Genomic DNA, 17,805 nt, shown 5'->3' on the forward strand with positions numbered 1-17,805 from the left:
CCTGTAATCATTGTTGCCAACCACTATTTAAAAATTAGATGACAGAGGCGGCGTCTCTCTCTTCTGGGAGTTGTTTTGCCCTCATGCCCCTGCTTTCCTGCCATCAGCTGCTCTCTGGCTCACTGCAGCCTCCCACACTCCTGCCCTGGTCAGCTGCCTTGTTCTCTGAGCATTTGAGTTTGCAACCCCGAGGTGGGCATGAACTCCAAGTTTATAAAGAAAATTGAGGCTCAGGCAGAACAAGTAACTTGTCCAATGTTAAATAGTGGCAGAGGCTGGGTTTTTAACCTGGATATTTCAATAAATTCTATACTCTTTCCACTGTACCGACTGAAAATGAGATGAATGCACCTCATTTATTTTATGTTTCTCCTGTGTGTCACTCAGGTGTGTATACACTCTATGCCTCTAGGCTACAGGAGCCATACAAAATAAATTATATATGTTTTCATCCAAAAGAATCTGACCCTGAATTTGCCACTTATCATGTTTGTCCAAGGACCATCTTCCGTGAAACTAACTCAAAGCCACTTATTCTCTCATTGTTGTGTCAAAAAACATAGGATCATATATTTTTTTAAAAGTTTTTATTTATTTTAGAGAGAGGAGGGGAGAGGGAGAGAAACATTGATGGTTGGCCTTCTGCCCGCCCCCTACTGGCAACCCGGGCATTGAACTGGCAACTTCTTGCATGGGACAACGCTCACCCAACTGAACCACACAGGCCAGGGCAGGATCATACTTTTTACTAGTAAGTGTTGCATTTTTAATTGTATTAAAAACCAGACATCTTCAACATTTCAAATGCTTTAATTCACATTTCTGTCTGTAGGCAATGACAATACAGACCCAACACAACAAAAGCAATTAACACAGGGTAATTAAGTGGTAGGTACACAGCATGTGGCCAGAGGGCGAGAAAGTGCAAGAGGCCAGCTGGCTGCTTACGTGGAGCCTCACAAGCGTCCTCAGTCCTGAGGATTCAGAGATCTGATTCAGTCAGTTCTCCTGCAAGAGTGATCAGGCGAGAGGCCCAGGCTGCTCTAACTGTGCATAGAACAGAATTACAGATGACTGCCCATTTGCCTGCAGGAGATCAAAGTAAAGAGAGAGAGCCAGAGCTGGAGAAATGAGAGCAAATGTCCTTATGAGTCATCGTCATCCACTGCACAAAGGCCTTTTCTTACTCCAGGCATTTCCTCCCAATCTCATCTGACCTGGATGCCAGCTTGCCTGGACAATGCTAGAGGAACAAGAAAAGCAACCTAACTACTATGTTTTCTTTTCAAATTTCTAAATTTTTAAAAGAAACCTACCTACATTTCACTGTCCACAATTAGGCAGAATTAAGAAAAAAAGTGAATATAAAGTGCTGGTTCTTGATTCAGTATTATCATTTCAAGGGAAAACCACCCAAAACTGTCACCCATTCTATTGAGCTTTTCAGCTGAACAATGCAGAGTATGTATTCGGATCCACAGGAATCTGTAAATTAATATAACCTTCAAAGTTTAGTTGTTGGCAATTAAAAATTCCATAATGTACGTTAAATACAATTTTGCTTTATATTGCAAATGCAAACTATCTTTGCTTCGACATGCTGGTCGTATTCATTTTGACAGTGCAAAAAGGACTTTACAATTTCTGAGTCACAGTCTATTCTACAACTCTAAGTAGGCAAACACATTTCAAAAAGCAAATACTATACATGTTTCTGACACACCTTAACAAATAAAAATAAATACTTTTGACTATAAACTTTTTATAAACATTAGTGACATTAAGGTTCACAGCTAATTGTTGCAGAAGCCTAAAACGCACTTAAGGTCATGTACTCTTCCCATTAGACAACCTTACAAGTCAGTCAGGTTTCTATTAAATGTAACCAAGCATGGGAATGATCACCATTTACTTACACAATGGATCCATGAGAGCTGCCAGGTATTCAGTATTTAAGCCACTAAGTCTACCAGGAGTTAGGAATGTGTGAGGACAATAAAAGATGAGAGAAGTCAAGACAGACATGGAGATATGCTTTACTTGGTATATTTCTTCCTGAGAATATAGAAGCTATTAAAAAAAAAAAAAATCAAGCCCAGCTAGTTGCTCAGTGGTTGAGCATCAACCTATGAACCGGGAGGTCATGGTTCGATTCCCGGTTGGGGCACATGCCCGGGTTGCAGGCTTGATCCCCAGTGTGGGGTGTGCAGGAGGCAGCCAGTCAATGATTCTCTCTCATCATTGATGTTTCTATCTCTCTCCCACTCTCCCTTCCTCTCTGGAAAAAAAAAAAATCAAGACAATTTCAAATGAAACAGGAAAATCTTGGGGCAGATTATCTTTTGCAATGTGTAGAATCCCCGGTAGCGTAAACAATCGCTACCCTAATATGTAACTTGTAAACATGAGTCTTGTAAATTGTAGATTATTTAAAAGAAGACACATGCCTATATATGTATTTGCAAGTGAATTTAACAGTATACAGGGGTGGATAAAAGTAGGTTTACATTAGTTTATATGGAAAAATAATACAATAATTAATAAATAATACAAGAATAATGTGTTTTGCCAACTCACAACTGTAAGCTTACTTTACTTTTGCTCAGCCATATTTGTAAAAGGTGATAATGTGGAACAATTCTGACCATGAATTAAAGAATAAAACTCATTATACTCAAAACATGATCTCCCATCACTATATGGGTGCATGAATAAGGTGAGACCAGATCTGCTCACAGAAATCTCTCAGTACTAGACTTTAACATTTCCTGATGAGATCTGGGAGTTAATTTAAGCAGAATGAAAGTACTTTATATAATGTACTAAGCATTGTAATCAGCAGTAGGTTGTTCCTGGGCCTTACCTTTAGTGACTGAAATTTAAGTTTACAGTAATTCATGGATGACAGATTCATAATAGATCCTTAAGGAGAGCTAATGTTTTGGGGGACACATTTTAATCTTTCAGAGGTTAATGTTATGAAAGAGCAATAAGACAGGGCATTTGTTAGAGAAACACCAGGCTGGAGACCCAGTGGGTCTGCTGAACCCCGGAAGGAGGGAGCAGGTTGGTTAACAACAGAAGAGCACCCCTAATGGATAACCATGGGACTAGCCCTTCAGTAAGGTTTTGGCAATTGAGGGTCAAATAAAACAGTGAAACAAAACATTCAGTTATCTAAGAGTAGTTTGTCAGCGCTTTCACCACCCCCCTTTTAAACTGAGGAGTATTTCTAAAGAATGAGAATATCTGTCAGGGGAATTAAATTATGGGTTTTAGTTACTTAGTCAATAGGCCACATTTCTGATTGTGACTAGAATTTATGTGATCAATAAACTTATTAAATAAAGCTATATACTATAAACACTAGACACAGGTTACCACAATAAAGAAAATAAATAAGTAAAAAAAATACATCTCTCTCTTAAAAATAAATACGATAGAAACATTTTTAGCAGAGGATTCTGTCATTGCCCCAAGGGGAAATTCTGTTAAGTACTTTGGCTACAAAAGACTATTGTAAGAAGACCACTTATTACTCATTATTAAACTGTTTTTGAGAAATTAATATGACTAGTAAATTTTCTTTACTACACTTTTCTTGAATTGATTACATTGTCTTTTAATCAAAAGAGAAGTAAGTGAGTGAACTGTCCAGCTTGGAACCCATAACTTTCAATTCGAAGTATGATGTTAATTTTCACCAATTCGCCTGTGTGGCTCTCTCTTGGCTGCCTTGGGTTCTAGCAAGATGCTGAATTTCAGCAGCTCAACATGGTCATTACCGGGGTTAACCAAACATTTGGGGGTCTGAGAGAATTCCTAAAATAAAAACCATAACAAAAATTTCCAGTAGAGTCTTTCCTTTACATTTCTCTTTTTAGGGTTTCCTGGAAATAAACACTATGGACCCACTAGATGCTGGGCTGTAGGAAATCTTAGGAGGCACATGCTGCAGGAGGGCCCAGCTTAACCACACTGGCTGGAAACCAACCGTTCCCTTTCAAAAAAGCAAGTTAATTTTGAAAATGTTAAGGTGTCACCACATTAAAAACTAAGATGGAAGTGATTTTCCCACCCACATCTTGTTGGATGTATACTATGTCCATCAAACGTGTGGTTCAAGAATAAAGAAGGAGGGATACCCTTCAGTGAGCCTCACTCTCAAGCATAAAGACACTTCACCTTCATGTACAGTTCTGTGACATTTTAAATGAGGACCATACGATCAAAGTGTTAGCTAAAACAAAACCAAAAAACAGGCATTAGTAAACAACTGGAAGTTTGGCTGTTTTTGGAATGATATTTACAGAAATGTGTACTCATACTACTGGTGAAATGAAGACTAAAAAGTTGATAGGGAATTTCTACTTTTGGATGAATATGTATTTACTTGTTTGTGAGCATTCTATTGTAAGTTTTCATTTCCTCATCCAGCTACTCAGTATCCTTGATATCCTCTTGATCTGAGTTACTAGAGACGTCATCATCCGTTTGTTCTCCGGAGAAATACAGCATCAGTGCATGTGTCTTGTGAGTGATGGTAACAGTGCAGGGCCCTTGGGCCCAGGGCTCCCCATCCACCTGCATTGGCATCATCGAGCACTTCAAAATCAGCTGGTATTAGGGAACAAAGAATTAGAAAAGTCAGTCCCCAAAAAGCTCAGAAAGGTCTTCCTTAAAACATCATCCACAGTCCTTAAACCTCCTTAGCATTTCAGTCTGAGAAAATTAATCTGGATATATTTTCCTTCCTTGTTTAAAGGATTCTTTCCCAATGAACATTTTATTTCTTCAACTGGACTGACGGCCCTATTTGCTGTTTCTTCCCCATCCCACTCAAGCCCCTCGTGGAGGCTGATGGACCGCACAGGAGTAAGCACTGCTGAAGGAAAGCGACAGATCGCGGGCTTAGAAACGGACGGACGGACCGACCAGCCAGTTACGCACGGTCACCTAACACAGGAGTAAGCACTGCTGAAGGAAAGCGGCAGATCGAGGGCTTAGAAACGGACGGACCGACCAGCCAGTTACGCACGGTCACCTACCCGCACGGTGTGCGCCTGTCCTATTCGGAAAGGGTTTGCCAATTTCACTTGAATCTGAGCACAGTGGAAAGACCCATATACGCCGACGACTTCCAGTAAACCATCATCATGCCTAAATTAGAAAAAGGAAATATGGATTATACGATGCAATAAAATAAAATCAGCCATGTTAGGACAGTTATTTTTTTTAACATAGGTGGACCATCAACTTATTAAATATTTACATTAATGAGGTATACAAGAAAGGAAATCTGAGGAAAAAAAAAGTCTATGAAGAACAGACTGCTTAAAAGCAGAACAGAGTGACATAAAACAGCAGATCGCAAATGTACGTACCTGGCTAGGGGGTAAGTCTCATCTCCCATCCCTTCCCATAGTCTGCAGCCACCGCCCCAGTATCCAATGTTCAGAACAATAATACCTTCCAAATTAGGCAGTTCCACTCGCTCACCATCCAGTTCTAGCTTTAAAGAAATCCAAGCAGTTAGTTACTACAGGGCACATGATTTGCAGACATATCCACTTAGAATTCACGTCCACTTTCATATACATGAGATGTGAGAGATGCATGTGTAAGAGAAGACTACTTCCTCACTCATGGTAATCTGGCCTCTCACATCTGTGCAATGTTTATTATAATAAACGAATGATAACAAATGGATTTTCCCCACAAGGTCATCAATCACATCCTTTTTGTTAACTCCCATTCTTTTACTGTATTGCAATGCGGTTTGAATGTCTTTCTTCTCTCTAGACCAGTGGTCACCAACCTTTCGGACCTCACGGACCACCAGCGGTCCACAGACCACCGGTTGGCGACGGCTGCTCTAGACTATAAGTTAGTGACAACAGGGGTTCATTGCTGTATCCCCAGTACCTAAGACAGTGCATTTTGTAGGCGGCTTCACTAATATTTTTGTATAAATAAAGGATAAGACAAAAAAATAAAGTGCTATACCTCCCATGCTTCATTCTACCAACGCTATCACAGCCTAACACAAAGGAAATATGATAAAGCAGAAGGAAGCTTTTTTAATGGGCAATCTTGCCATTCCTCTGTGCTGTGGCTGCAAAGGCTGTAAGCTCTTCCCTTTTTACGTATTTTACTAGTTGTAGGTTTCTCTGTATTAATGGCTTTGTCAGTGCTATTAACAATTACAAATTCTTTTTGGAAGCAAGCAAGGAATATATACAAGTCTTTGCCATATTATGATGTCAGGGATATTGTAGCAGTAAGCAATCGTTAATATCCTATTTTTACTGCTCATATATTTTTATTTTGTAAAAGAGATGCATGTGGTAATATGAATTAAAATTTGGGTCAAACCTCCCCCTAGAGTCCATGATGAGTCAGGCACTGTGTTAAATAATTTCACACTTGTCATCATGTATGAATGGAAATTGTTTAGCATAGAGTTAAAACAGACTCTGGAGCTATATAAACCCGGGGTCAAATCCTGATTTTACATGTGTTTTTGTAATTATTTAATTTAGTGGGATAATGTGTATAAAGTAGTTAGTAAAGTGTCTGGCACACAATAAATACTTCATATATGTTAGCAAAATATGTCAGAAATTCAGCATTTCTGTTAAAACAATGTTCATTATCCAGAGAGCACCTAAACTTTAAAAGCTTACCTCAACTTTTTTATTCAGATCTTTACATTCTTGCACTAAACAATCCTTGGTTCCATAGAATAAGTAAACAGCCTATGAGAAATAAACAGAAAATATGACAGTAAAGCAATCTAACAAGTCCTGTAAGCAAGAAAAAGACAAAGAACCAAAGCTCCCTGCCCTGAGTGCTGAGTCATGTTTCCTCAGAGCGGATTAGACTGTGGATTAGGCACCATTACTTTTGAGTTCAGCCTGTTTTTCAGGGGGAATATGGGATAGAGGTGGTTTGTGTCTAAATAATGTTTTCCCCCAGCTTATTAAAAATAAAACACCTAAGTTTTCACCCTGGCTGGTATTGCTTAGTGGTTAGAATGTTGGCCCGTGCACCCAAGTGTCTTGGGGCTTTTTTTTTTAAAACATTTCTTTTTGGGTTAATCCTCACCTGAGGATATTTTTTCATTGGTTTTTAGAGAGGGGGAGGGGTGTGGAGATACATCGATGTGAGAGACACATCAACTTGATGCCTCTTGCATGCTCCCTGACTGGCCTGGAATCAAGCCGGCAACCAAGGCATGTGCTGTTGACCAGAATCAAATCCGAGGCCCTTCAGTCCACAGGCCAAAACTATACCCACTGAACCAAACCAGCTAGGGCAGTGTCTTGAGTTTGATTCCTGGTCAAGGGCACATACCTGGGTTGCAGGTGGATCCCCGGCTCTGGTTGGGGCATGTGGAAGACAACCAATCAATGTCTCTCTCACATTGATATTTCTTTCTCACTCTCCCCCTCCCTCCTTACCTTTCATTTTCTCTAAAAAAATCAAAAAATCAATTATCCTTGGGTGAGTGAGGATTAACAACAACAACTACAACAACAAAGCTACATTTTATAAAGAAATTATAAAATTATACATTAAAATAAAAAAATTCCACCTTTTTCTAGAATTTCAGATTACTTAAGGAAAGTAATACAGATAAATCTAGGAATATTTTATAAGCTATAACAACAAAGCTACATTTTATAAAGAAATACATTAAAATTTAAAAATTCCACCTTTTTCTAGAATTTCAGATTACTTGAGGAAAGTAATACAGATAAATCTAGGAATATTTTATAATTGCTTTTGAATATAAAAAGGGTGCAAAGTTGATTGGAAGCACTAAAAATGTAGTTAATTACCAATGATATAAACAGCAGTACTTACTGCCTTAGTACCTACATTAATAAAAGGAAACTATTTGTAAATCTGAAATATTTGTAAAACAGAACCAGGAACAAAATTGTTTTGCATTTATTTTTCATATCCTATTGCGCAGTCACCAACAGTCATTAAAAAACTCCAAGACCAAACTTCCACCAAAAGAATAACCTGTACTAGAAACCAGAGTGATGCTTGTGGTTAAAAGTGCTCCTTCTCTTACCTTACCTGCCTTTCCCAGTTTTTTCCAAGCCAGTGGAATCTATTTTTTCCATTAACAACTTCACCTAAAATGTATCCTGCCTAAAATTTCTTTCCAATATCAGTTGCCATTTAAGTAAGATAAGCTATTGTATACTTGACTTAGTTGCCTTTAAGCAATATATGCTGTAAAACATTCCAACTTTAAATCAAAAAATTTTGCCATAATTATAAAATACTTTAATCAAATACACTTAAAGATATAATTTGACAGTCTTACACAAAACAGAGCAGGCCAGTGTTTCCCTAAGTTAGTTCTGTCTGAATCTACTTGAAAGGGTGCTAGATATAAGGAACTATTGATTTTTACTGTACCTTCGGTGTAAGCAGGAAATGTTATTTTATCCAACACACCTTATTAAGAATTCTGCTAGAAAACAGAGATGGTGCCTTCTCGCGATGAGCGTGAAAATTGAGAGCCATGAGAGCGTCAGGTCCAACAGAAAAGTAGTTGTTCATTGTGAATTCCTGTGGAAAAGGGTAAGATTTAGCAAGAGATTTGCTTCAGTTTAAGCCCGTGTCATGTATTCAATATGTAAATCTGTTTTTATGTTCTTTATGACAATTTAATACTTTCTGCATTTCCTGTCCTCATAGAGCTATTTTATGCTATCCAGTATGTTTAGAAAGAAAGCTTCAGTTCAAAGGCTGATAATTATAGATGTGAGTTTCCCTTTCCACTTCTGTTTAATATGCTACATCTCAGATCTCATCAAGTAGAGTGACTCTACTTTGCACCTGGGCTTTCCACTCCTGTGTTCCTGTTTCATTTGCTTCTATCAGTCTCAACCCAGGCTCCCAGCACCCCCTTAGTTTATCTGACCTCCCGGCCCAGCCTGGATTCCTCAGCCTACATCTCCAGCTCTGTCTTGTTCCTGAGAATAAGCCTGAATGTCCAGCTTCTTGTTCAGTGCACCATGGCCTCAGGTTGAGAAGCTCAAAAATCTAACTCATTTTCTTCCTACGTAAACCTGAAACTCTATTTTTCCTATCTTAATGTCATTTCCATGCACCCAGTCATGAAAACTAGAAATCTAGTAGTAAATACATTATTTTTTCTCTCCCCCTAGTACCAGTCGGGTGCCAAGTCTTGGTCAATTCTACTTCAAAATAGTCGATTTTCTGGGATTCTTCCCTTGAAAATGTGGCGTTTAATTTTGAAAGACATACCAGGCCATACATAGTTCCCAACTATATTCCAAGTAGGTGAGAGGCTGAAATCTTAAAATGTTCATCTTTCACTTCCCCGAGTCTGTGGTCTGTCTTTGGATCGGCAGTAACTGCCTGAACAGCTACTATGGCTTCATTAATTTGTGTCTGTGGCTCTTTGAGCTCTTCTCTGTGTAGCAATCGAATTAAGAACTGCATCTCCTGTGACAAAACCAAGAATGTGCTTGTCTAAAGCAACAGGCAAGCCCCCCTTTGTGTGATGCTTAGCAGCGGCATCCCGTGTCAGGCTCCTGGGCCAGAATGAGTTACATTAAGCATTACCAAGTAATCCTCAAGACGCTGAATCTGAAGGTCAAAGTCGTTCCACCCACCGTAAAGTCGGGATTGTTTACACCCCAACTGATCAATGGTTCTGCATTTTTAGCTGCATTGCTGGTATTTTTTGTATTATCAGGAACCGAGTCCCTGTGTTTTGCAGCATTATCTCCACATTCAAGTCTAACAGCTAAACCAAGAAGCCAGCCAACTGCTTCTTGTCAGTCTTGAGTCTTGAAAGGACAGCTAACATCTGTGAGATGCTTTTCAAAGAACTTGGGTCAGTCACTGCTTTGGATGTCTCTTAAGTTACCCCTGTCTTCAGTCTTGTAGTGTCTGATTTTCTGGTCTTCAAGCCAAACAATAAAGTTTCTAAATTCTGTTTCATCTTTGCAATTGAAGCCAGCAGGGTTGTGGTAGTCGAAAGCCATTAGCTTGTGTGGGAACACGGTCCTGGCTTCTAGTTCTGGTCCCCCGGACTTCGGCAGGAGAGGAGAGGTGAGGAGTGGCCCATGCACGGGTGACGGTGATGTGGTGAGAGCCAGAGCATCTTTTTAAAAATACAGATCTGCTCTCTGTCTGTATGATTTGCTATTTGCTAACTATGATTTGTACCCTCTGGTCTCTATTCTTCTGCCTGGAAAGTACTGATCCTTTCTCTGTTGATCTAAATTGTATTTACCTTTTAAGGATCAACTCACATGTGGCTTCCTTCCCCTGCCTGAGCTTCCAGGGCAGAACTAAGCACCTTGCGCTGCTCCCGCCCACAGCACTCTGTACAGTCCAGCCTGGGAGCTGTGCCTGACTCCCAAGCACACAGGTCTCTTCTGCTCCATGAGCAGCTCCCTACAGGGAAGCCCTCCATCCCTGTGCCCCACCAGTGCCGCATCTCATACTGTGAAGGCTCTCCATCATGATCGCTGAAAGTACTCCCAACTGAAGCCCTAAAAACATACCTTGGGTTGCCCGGCCGGTGTGGCTCAGTGGTTGAGCATCGACTTATGAACCAGGAGGTCATGGTTCAATTCCAGTCAGAGCACATGCCCAGTTGGGGGAGGGGTGCCGGAGGCAGCCGATGGGTGATTCTCTCTCATCATTGATGTTTCTATCTCTCTCTCGCTTCCTTTCTGAAATCAATAATAAAAAAACCAACCACATACCTTGGGTTTTCTCAGGTTGTAGTATCCTTTATTTGTTACTTGAACTTTCCATCTGAAAAACAGAGAAGTTAAAAAAATTCATGATTATTTCCAAATTAACTGCCAATTAGCTACAATTATAGCAATCAACTCTGGATGCCTGGGAGATAAGGTCCTTCTATTAAAATAGCATTTGAATATGAAATGCTGAAGGGTATTCTTTAAGAAAAGGAAGAAGAAGGTAAAGATCAAAATTATGTACAATAAAGTGACAACAAATACATATCTATCAACAAGTGAATCTAAAAATCAAGTGAATAAAAAATCTGACAAACAGAATAAATTGGTGAATAGAATAGAATCAGGGACATAGAAAGGAAATGGACTGACAATTCTAGGGGGGAAGGGAGTGTGGGGGTTGCAGGAAGAGTCTGGCCAAAAATCGTACACCTATGGACAAGGACAAGAGGAACAACTGTAATAATCTGAACAATAAAGATTTATTTAAAATAAAATAAAATAAAATGAAAAAAAAATAGCATTTGAGCTCTACTGGTTTGGCTCAGTGAATATAGCGGTGGACTGCGGACTGGAAGGTTCCGGGTTTGATTCTGGTCAAGGGTACACGCTCGATCCCCAGTAGGGGGCATGCAGGAGGCAGCTGATCAATTCTACTCTCTCATCATTGATGTTTCTATCTCTCTCTCCCTCTCCCTTCCTCTCTGAAATCAATACAAATATTAAAAAAATAAATAAAATAGCATTTGAAAAAATAAGCACATCTGTGAGTATGCAAATTTTGAGATAAGTATTCAGCCTAACTTGTGACTTCAGTCCTTATATAACAAGAAAATATTACAGCAACAAAATAAAACATCATCATCTATGTATAAGTACAACTAACATAGTCTTTCACTTTTAAATTACATTGAACTTTATAACTTATACAAGACTTCATTTATAAACCAAACAAAATTCTCAAAGCTCAAAATTCTACTTTTTTGGGGGAAGTGTAACTTACCTGTCCAGTTTAATTCCATCTGCTTCCATCACATTTCTTAAGACCTGGGCAACTGGGATTTCACCCGTGTAACTTGTGCCCCAGCCCAATGTATTGGATAGATCGTTGCCTGTTCCCAGAGGCAAGACTGCAACTTGTGGGATGTATTTTTCTTGCCCCTAGAATATGGAAGATAGAGTTCAGATTTTTCTCTTCTATTTGTACAGTAATAAATTTGGTAAAACTTAATGATGAAAGCAATAAAGATACAAATATAACAACTGAATGTTGTTTTGCTAAAGTTTATGCTAACTGCTTCATCATAATATACCAAATTGGTAGTCTTCTCATATTCATCTGCAAATAAAAAATTTAACCAAAAATCTTGTATAATTATCTTAGTGCTCGTGTGAAAGGCAAGTACTCAGCCTAACTTCTCACACAGATCTTAGAGGCTGGTACCTTAATCTTCATTTCATCAATGGCATCCAGGACCCAGCCCACAGTCCCATCCCCTCCACAAACAAGTACTCGAGCTGAGTGATAAGGAAGAAGAGTACAAAGCTGCAGGGCTTTGATGGGGGGAGTTTTAGTTACATCAAAAACCTAAAAATGAAAGAAAAGAAAACAATTATTTTTATCTAACACTGTCCTCCACTTGTCAGCATGACTTCCCTCTAGATCAGTGGTTCTCAACCTTCCTAATGCCGTGACCCTTTAATACAGTTCCTCATGTTGTGGTGACCCCCAACCATAAAACTATTTTCGTTGCTACTTCATAACTGTAATTTTGCTACTGTTATGAATCGTAATGTAAATATCTGATATGCAGGATGTATTTTCATTGTTAAAAATTGAACATAATTAAAGCATAGTGATTAATCACAAAAACAATATGTAATTATATACGTGTTTTCTGATGGTGTTAGGCGACCCCTGTAAAAGGGTCGTTTGACCCCCAAAGGGGTCGCGACCCACAGGTTGAGAACCGCTGCTCTAGATGGTATAGACATGGTTAAGTAAAAGACTGGCTGCAATGCACTGATCTATAACAATATGCCAGGCTCTATGTTAGACTTTTCTTTTCCTTTACATCCTTTTTACTTAATGTATAATGTTGAAAGGGAAAAACGCACACTGGAAGGAAAAACATCAGTGCGTCTCTGATTGTTGCACAATGGGTTGTTTAGTTTTTCAAAGCAGAAGCTGCTAGCACGTAACCTCAATCTCAATGGCGCAATCGTTTTATCGTTATTTTTTAATTGAAGTATAATTTAATCTAATGAAATTCACCCATTTCAAGTGAACAATTCGATGACTGTTAGGAAGTTTACTGAGCTGTGCATCAGCACTTTAGAACTTTCGTCGCTCTGATAAGATCCCTCAGTGTCCAGGTGCAGTTACTTCCGATTTCCTACCTCAGGCGACCATGAATGTACTGTTTCTACAGATTTGCCTTTTCTGGGGAGATCATACATCAAATCATACAATATGGGCCCCTTGCATCTGGCTTCTTGGACAGGTGAGCTATTTCTACTTTTTGGCTATAATGCTGCTATGAATATTTGCATAAAAGTCTTTGTGAAACATGTTTTCATTTCCCTTGGGTAGACTGAACCTGGGCATGTGCTCTGACCAGGAATCAAACCGTGACCTCCTGGTTCATAGGTCAACACTCAACCACTGAGCCACACCGGCCAGGCTATATGTTTAATTTTTTAAGAAACCTCCAAACTGTTATCTAACATGGCTGTACCATTTTATACCTTCACCATGAGTTCCTTTCTCAATATATTAGAATAGTTTGATACTTATAATTATTATTCTTTCCTACAATCAGGTGAATACTGGTTGAAAGAATTAATAACCATTACAATTTTGGGAAAATGAAAAGCTAAAATGAAAAGATTAACTCTGAAAGGAAGGTTTTCTCTTTAGATACCTGGACTGGGTTTAGAAGGATCCTGAATTCTCCCAATAGTCCATCTCCCATGTTAGTTCCACTACGAGAGTTGGCCAGGATTATTAATGGAGTCCATTGCTTCCCAAGCTTAGAGGCTAGCTAAAAAATTAAGGTGAATGAAAGAGTTAAATATCTCATCTGTACATTGTATTATGCTCAAGTCAAGTCTCCTTCCATCACCATTTATCCTTCCTATACCTTCCCCCACCTACCCTACCCCTCAATTTTTCATTTCTTGATAACAGTGCTGTAATTTGCTGAGAGAAAAACAACTATCCCAGAACAATAAATACAATATAAAAATCAAAGAACAGGACGGGACCTTAAAGATGAACTAATTTAACTTCCACTTAATGTACAATTCTCTTGTACATTATTCTAGTTAAGTCCTCCAGTGTATGCTTAGATATGCATATAAGAACTCACTAACAAGGCAGCCCATCCTACTGCTAAATTATTACATTCTTGACTTAAATGGAGTTAAAAATCTGTCTTTCAATTAACTTTTATTCATTGTTCTAATTTCATTTTCTGAAGCAACTAGAAATTTCACTTGTTTTTCCCTATAATGCTGTGCTCAAACACCTGAAGCATATTATCTTTCATTAGTCTTGTCTCCTAGACAATGCATTTCAAGTTCTTTTGACCTTTCAGAAAATGGACAATGACTTTCTCTGCTTTTTTACTTTGACTGTCCTTTTCTGGATATAGTCTAATATATAGTTTGCAAGTTTATTTGCTTTTTTCAAATGGGTACTCAGAAATAGATGAAAGAATCCAAACTTGTACAAAGCCCAGTCAAATGAAATTAATTTTTTTCTAACCTAACAATTTATTTCCTCTCCCCTTCTCCTTGTGGATGGAAACATGAATGGAGTTGTTTTGTGTGTTTTTTCTTAGCAATTCTCACACCTTGTGATCTCAGAGTAAATTAAAATACATAACGGTTGTACATTTATTTACTTATCTTTATTATAATTTTTTAAATCCTCACCTGAGGATATATTTTTTTTATTGATTCCAGAGAGAGAGGGAAAGGAGACAGAGAGAGAGAGAGAGAGAGAAAGAGAGAGTGAAAAAAAAACTTCAATATGAGAGAAAAACATTGATTAAGTTGCCTCCTGTACATGCCCAGACTGGGATTGAAGCTACAACCTAGGTATGTTCCTTGACCGGGAATCAAACCAGAGACCCTTCAATGTATGGGAGACACTCCAACCAACTGAGCCACGCAGGACAGGGCTAGGGATTGTACATTTAAAAATATGTATCACAGCCCGGCCAGTATGGCTCAGTGGTTGAGCATCAACCCATGAACTAGGAGGTTGAAGTTCAATTCCTGGTCAGGGCACATGCCCATGTTGCAGGCTTGATCTCCAGTGGGGGGCATGCAGAAGGCAGCAGATCAATGCTTCTCTCTCTATTCCCCTCCCTCTCTCTCTAAAAAAGAAATCAGTAAAAACGTATTTTAAAAAATGTACCACAACATTAAACATAATGTTTTTAAATTTTCAAATTCCCCTTTCTTTTGCAGGAATATTGACAAAGATGGCATTTAAGATATAAAATCCTAACTTGGAAAAGACACAATTTAATTTTAAAATAAAGGAGTTTAACCATTTTGGCATATTCATGTAGAAAATCAATGCCAATATTTATAGTTATTCCTTCAGAGCTACATAACGACTGAGAGATACATTTACATCAGTTTTCATACACAAACATACTGTTAAGTGCTGTTAGCAGCTTCAATGTTCAACATTATTTGTGGGATCATATAATGAGCAATGTAAATGCATCTCTAGACACCCTGTGTAAAGTTCCCAACGGAAAAATTCTTCGAGAACAATGTGTGAGGAAAATCTACATTTTCTTTTCACTGACAATAATCATGAATCCCAATCCTAGCTGTTCATCAGAATCATCTGAGAACCTTAGAAATACATGGATGCATTCCTGGGACCTACTTACTAAATCAGACATGGTCATGGAAGTGGGTTCAGGAACCTGTATATTTAAAACGCTCCCCAAGTGATCTGGAAGCAGGCAGTGATTTAGAAACCACTAATGTAACATTTCCTTTTAGACATGAAAGAACTCAAGAGCCCACATTTGTAGCACACTTCTAGGATCTGGGTAGGGATTTATGGTTTACCATAACGATTCTCTCATGTACACACAGTTGTAATGGTCACACACTGACTTAAACCACTTCCTGGAAATCAATTACATAAGGACAAATGAACTCTGATTACCATTGCATAATCTGTTTTTTTGTCTTTACGCATCTGATTAATAGAGGTTAAGTAACTGGGTGGAATGATGAGGTTTCTGAATTCTCCAAAATCACATGTTTCGTTCTTTAAGCTACTTCTCATGCACTCATCATGGACAGTTTTCTGACACCAAATGCACCTGAGGGATGGAAGAAACCAAGATAATAATGAGTAACTTAAAACCGTAGCTTACTGATCTGCAGATGAATCATTTTTGTCAAAAAAACCTAAAACAGTAATGTCATCACTATTGAACATAAAATCTGGCAACTGAAAGATTTATAATTGTACCTATAGTGAAAATAGAGCAATAAAGTTTGAACATACTTGGCAGTTTGACAGTGTTTTTAAAAGATGGTTTAGGGCTCCTAAGATCCCTTCACGGTGTCTGTGAGGTTCATATCATTTAAAAAAAAATAATGATGATGATGATGATGTTATTTTTACCCCCATTCTCTCAAAAGTGTGCAGTGGAGTTTTCCAAAAGCTGTATGACAGGTGCTACATCAGTAAACTGATGCAGAAATAGATAGGAGACTCTGAGCTGACTTCTAAGCCAAAGAGATGTACCACAACTAACATCACTCTTTTCTTTAGATTTTCATTTATTTTATTTTGATAAAAATGCAGTATTTAGCCTGGCCAGTGGCTCACTGGTTGAGTGTTGACCTATGAACCAGGAGGTCACAGTTCTATTTCCATCAGGGCACATGCCCGGGTTGCGGGTTTGATCCCCAGTGTGGGGCATGCATGAGGCATCTGATCGATGACTTTCTCTAATCATTGATGTTTCTATCTCTCTCTCCCTCTCCCTTCCTCTCTAAAATTAAAAAAACACACACCCAGTATTTGTTATCATGATCAATCTTTTAAAAATGAATATTGAAAAGTTCTGTTTTAATTTATAACATGGTAAATATCAGTAGATCTGATCCACATAAACAAAAGCCTATCTAGAACAACTGTTCTGTGTATTATTCATTTGTGCTTTGGTTGAAGCAGGTTCGTGAGGCCTACAGTCCTTAGTGCTTGAATGCCCCACTGGCCTGGGTCCTTGAAGCATTCCTCAGGGTCCATGTGAAAATATCTTCACTTATATACCCATCTGTGAATATTACTAACGACAGTAAAATAGTCCATTTCTTGGTGGCTGTTAATACAAAATGAATCTATATGTTTGCATTTGAAATACAGACAGAAGACATGCACATTCAGATCTGCCTTTGTTTGGACCAGTGCTGAAACCAGCAGGGAACAGTGCTGGTCAAGGTCCCGGGTTCCTGTCATTAATCTGCTCAGCAGTTAATCCTCTCCCAGATAAGGCAGCTCTGGCTATCCAGATGACTGCAGGCCGGCTGAAAACAAACGTCATAGTTAAATGAATAATTTAAAAAAAGGATAATTACTCTTTCACCCCCAGATCAACAATTTAGCCTTCTAGTTTAAGGTTGTTTTTTTTTCTGGTTGGATGTTCAGATCTGTCAAGTAATTACTGCTATTTACTGCTGAAAGAAGAGTTATTTGCATGATCTGTTAGAGCAGCGGTTCTCAACCTGTGGGTCGCGACCCCTTTGGGGGTCGAACGACCCTTTCACAGGGGTCGCCTAACACCATCGGAAAACACATATATAATTACATATTGTTTTTGTGATTAATCACTATGCTTTAATAATGTTCAATTTGTAACAATGAAAATACATCCTGCATATCAGATATTTACATTACGATTCATAACAGTAGCAAAATTACAGTTATGAAGTAGCAACGAAAATAATTTTATGGTTGGGGGTCACCACAACATGAGGAACTGTATTAAAG

At 38.6% G+C, this 17,805-nt stretch overlaps 1 protein-coding gene and 1 pseudogene across 2 annotated transcripts in view; both read right to left on the reverse strand.

The window, feature by feature from the left end:
• DGKE (diacylglycerol kinase, epsilon 64kDa) overlaps positions 1-17,805 on the reverse strand; it is a 25,542-nt gene that overhangs the window by 2,128 nt on the left and 5,609 nt on the right. The window contains exons 2-12 of one of the 2 annotated variants that reach the window (XM_014544835.1): positions 15,967-16,126; positions 13,691-13,810; positions 12,211-12,354; positions 11,770-11,927; positions 10,770-10,821; positions 8,479-8,592; positions 6,687-6,758; positions 5,385-5,512; positions 5,049-5,160; positions 4,394-4,617; positions 795-1,086 (exon numbers count right to left, since the gene is read on the reverse strand). In XM_014544835.1, the coding sequence (XP_014400321.1) occupies positions 4,438-4,617; positions 5,049-5,160; positions 5,385-5,512; positions 6,687-6,758; positions 8,479-8,592; positions 10,770-10,821; positions 11,770-11,927; positions 12,211-12,354; positions 13,691-13,810; positions 15,967-16,126 (1,240 nt within the window). In that variant the 3' untranslated portion in view covers positions 795-1,086; positions 4,394-4,437. Of the gene's footprint in view, positions 1-794; positions 1,087-4,393; positions 4,618-5,048; positions 5,161-5,384; positions 5,513-6,686; positions 6,759-8,478; positions 8,593-10,769; positions 10,822-11,769; positions 11,928-12,210; positions 12,355-13,690; positions 13,811-15,966; positions 16,127-17,805 lie in introns of those variants that run through there. The other variant, XM_005872541.2, reaches the window with a different exon arrangement.
• LOC102249643 lies at positions 8,601-10,524 on the reverse strand (annotated as a pseudogene).

This window comes from Myotis brandtii, unplaced genomic scaffold (assembly GCF_000412655.1).
Source record: "Myotis brandtii unplaced genomic scaffold, ASM41265v1 scaffold383, whole genome shotgun sequence".
NCBI lineage: Eukaryota > Metazoa > Chordata > Mammalia > Chiroptera > Vespertilionidae > Myotis > Myotis brandtii.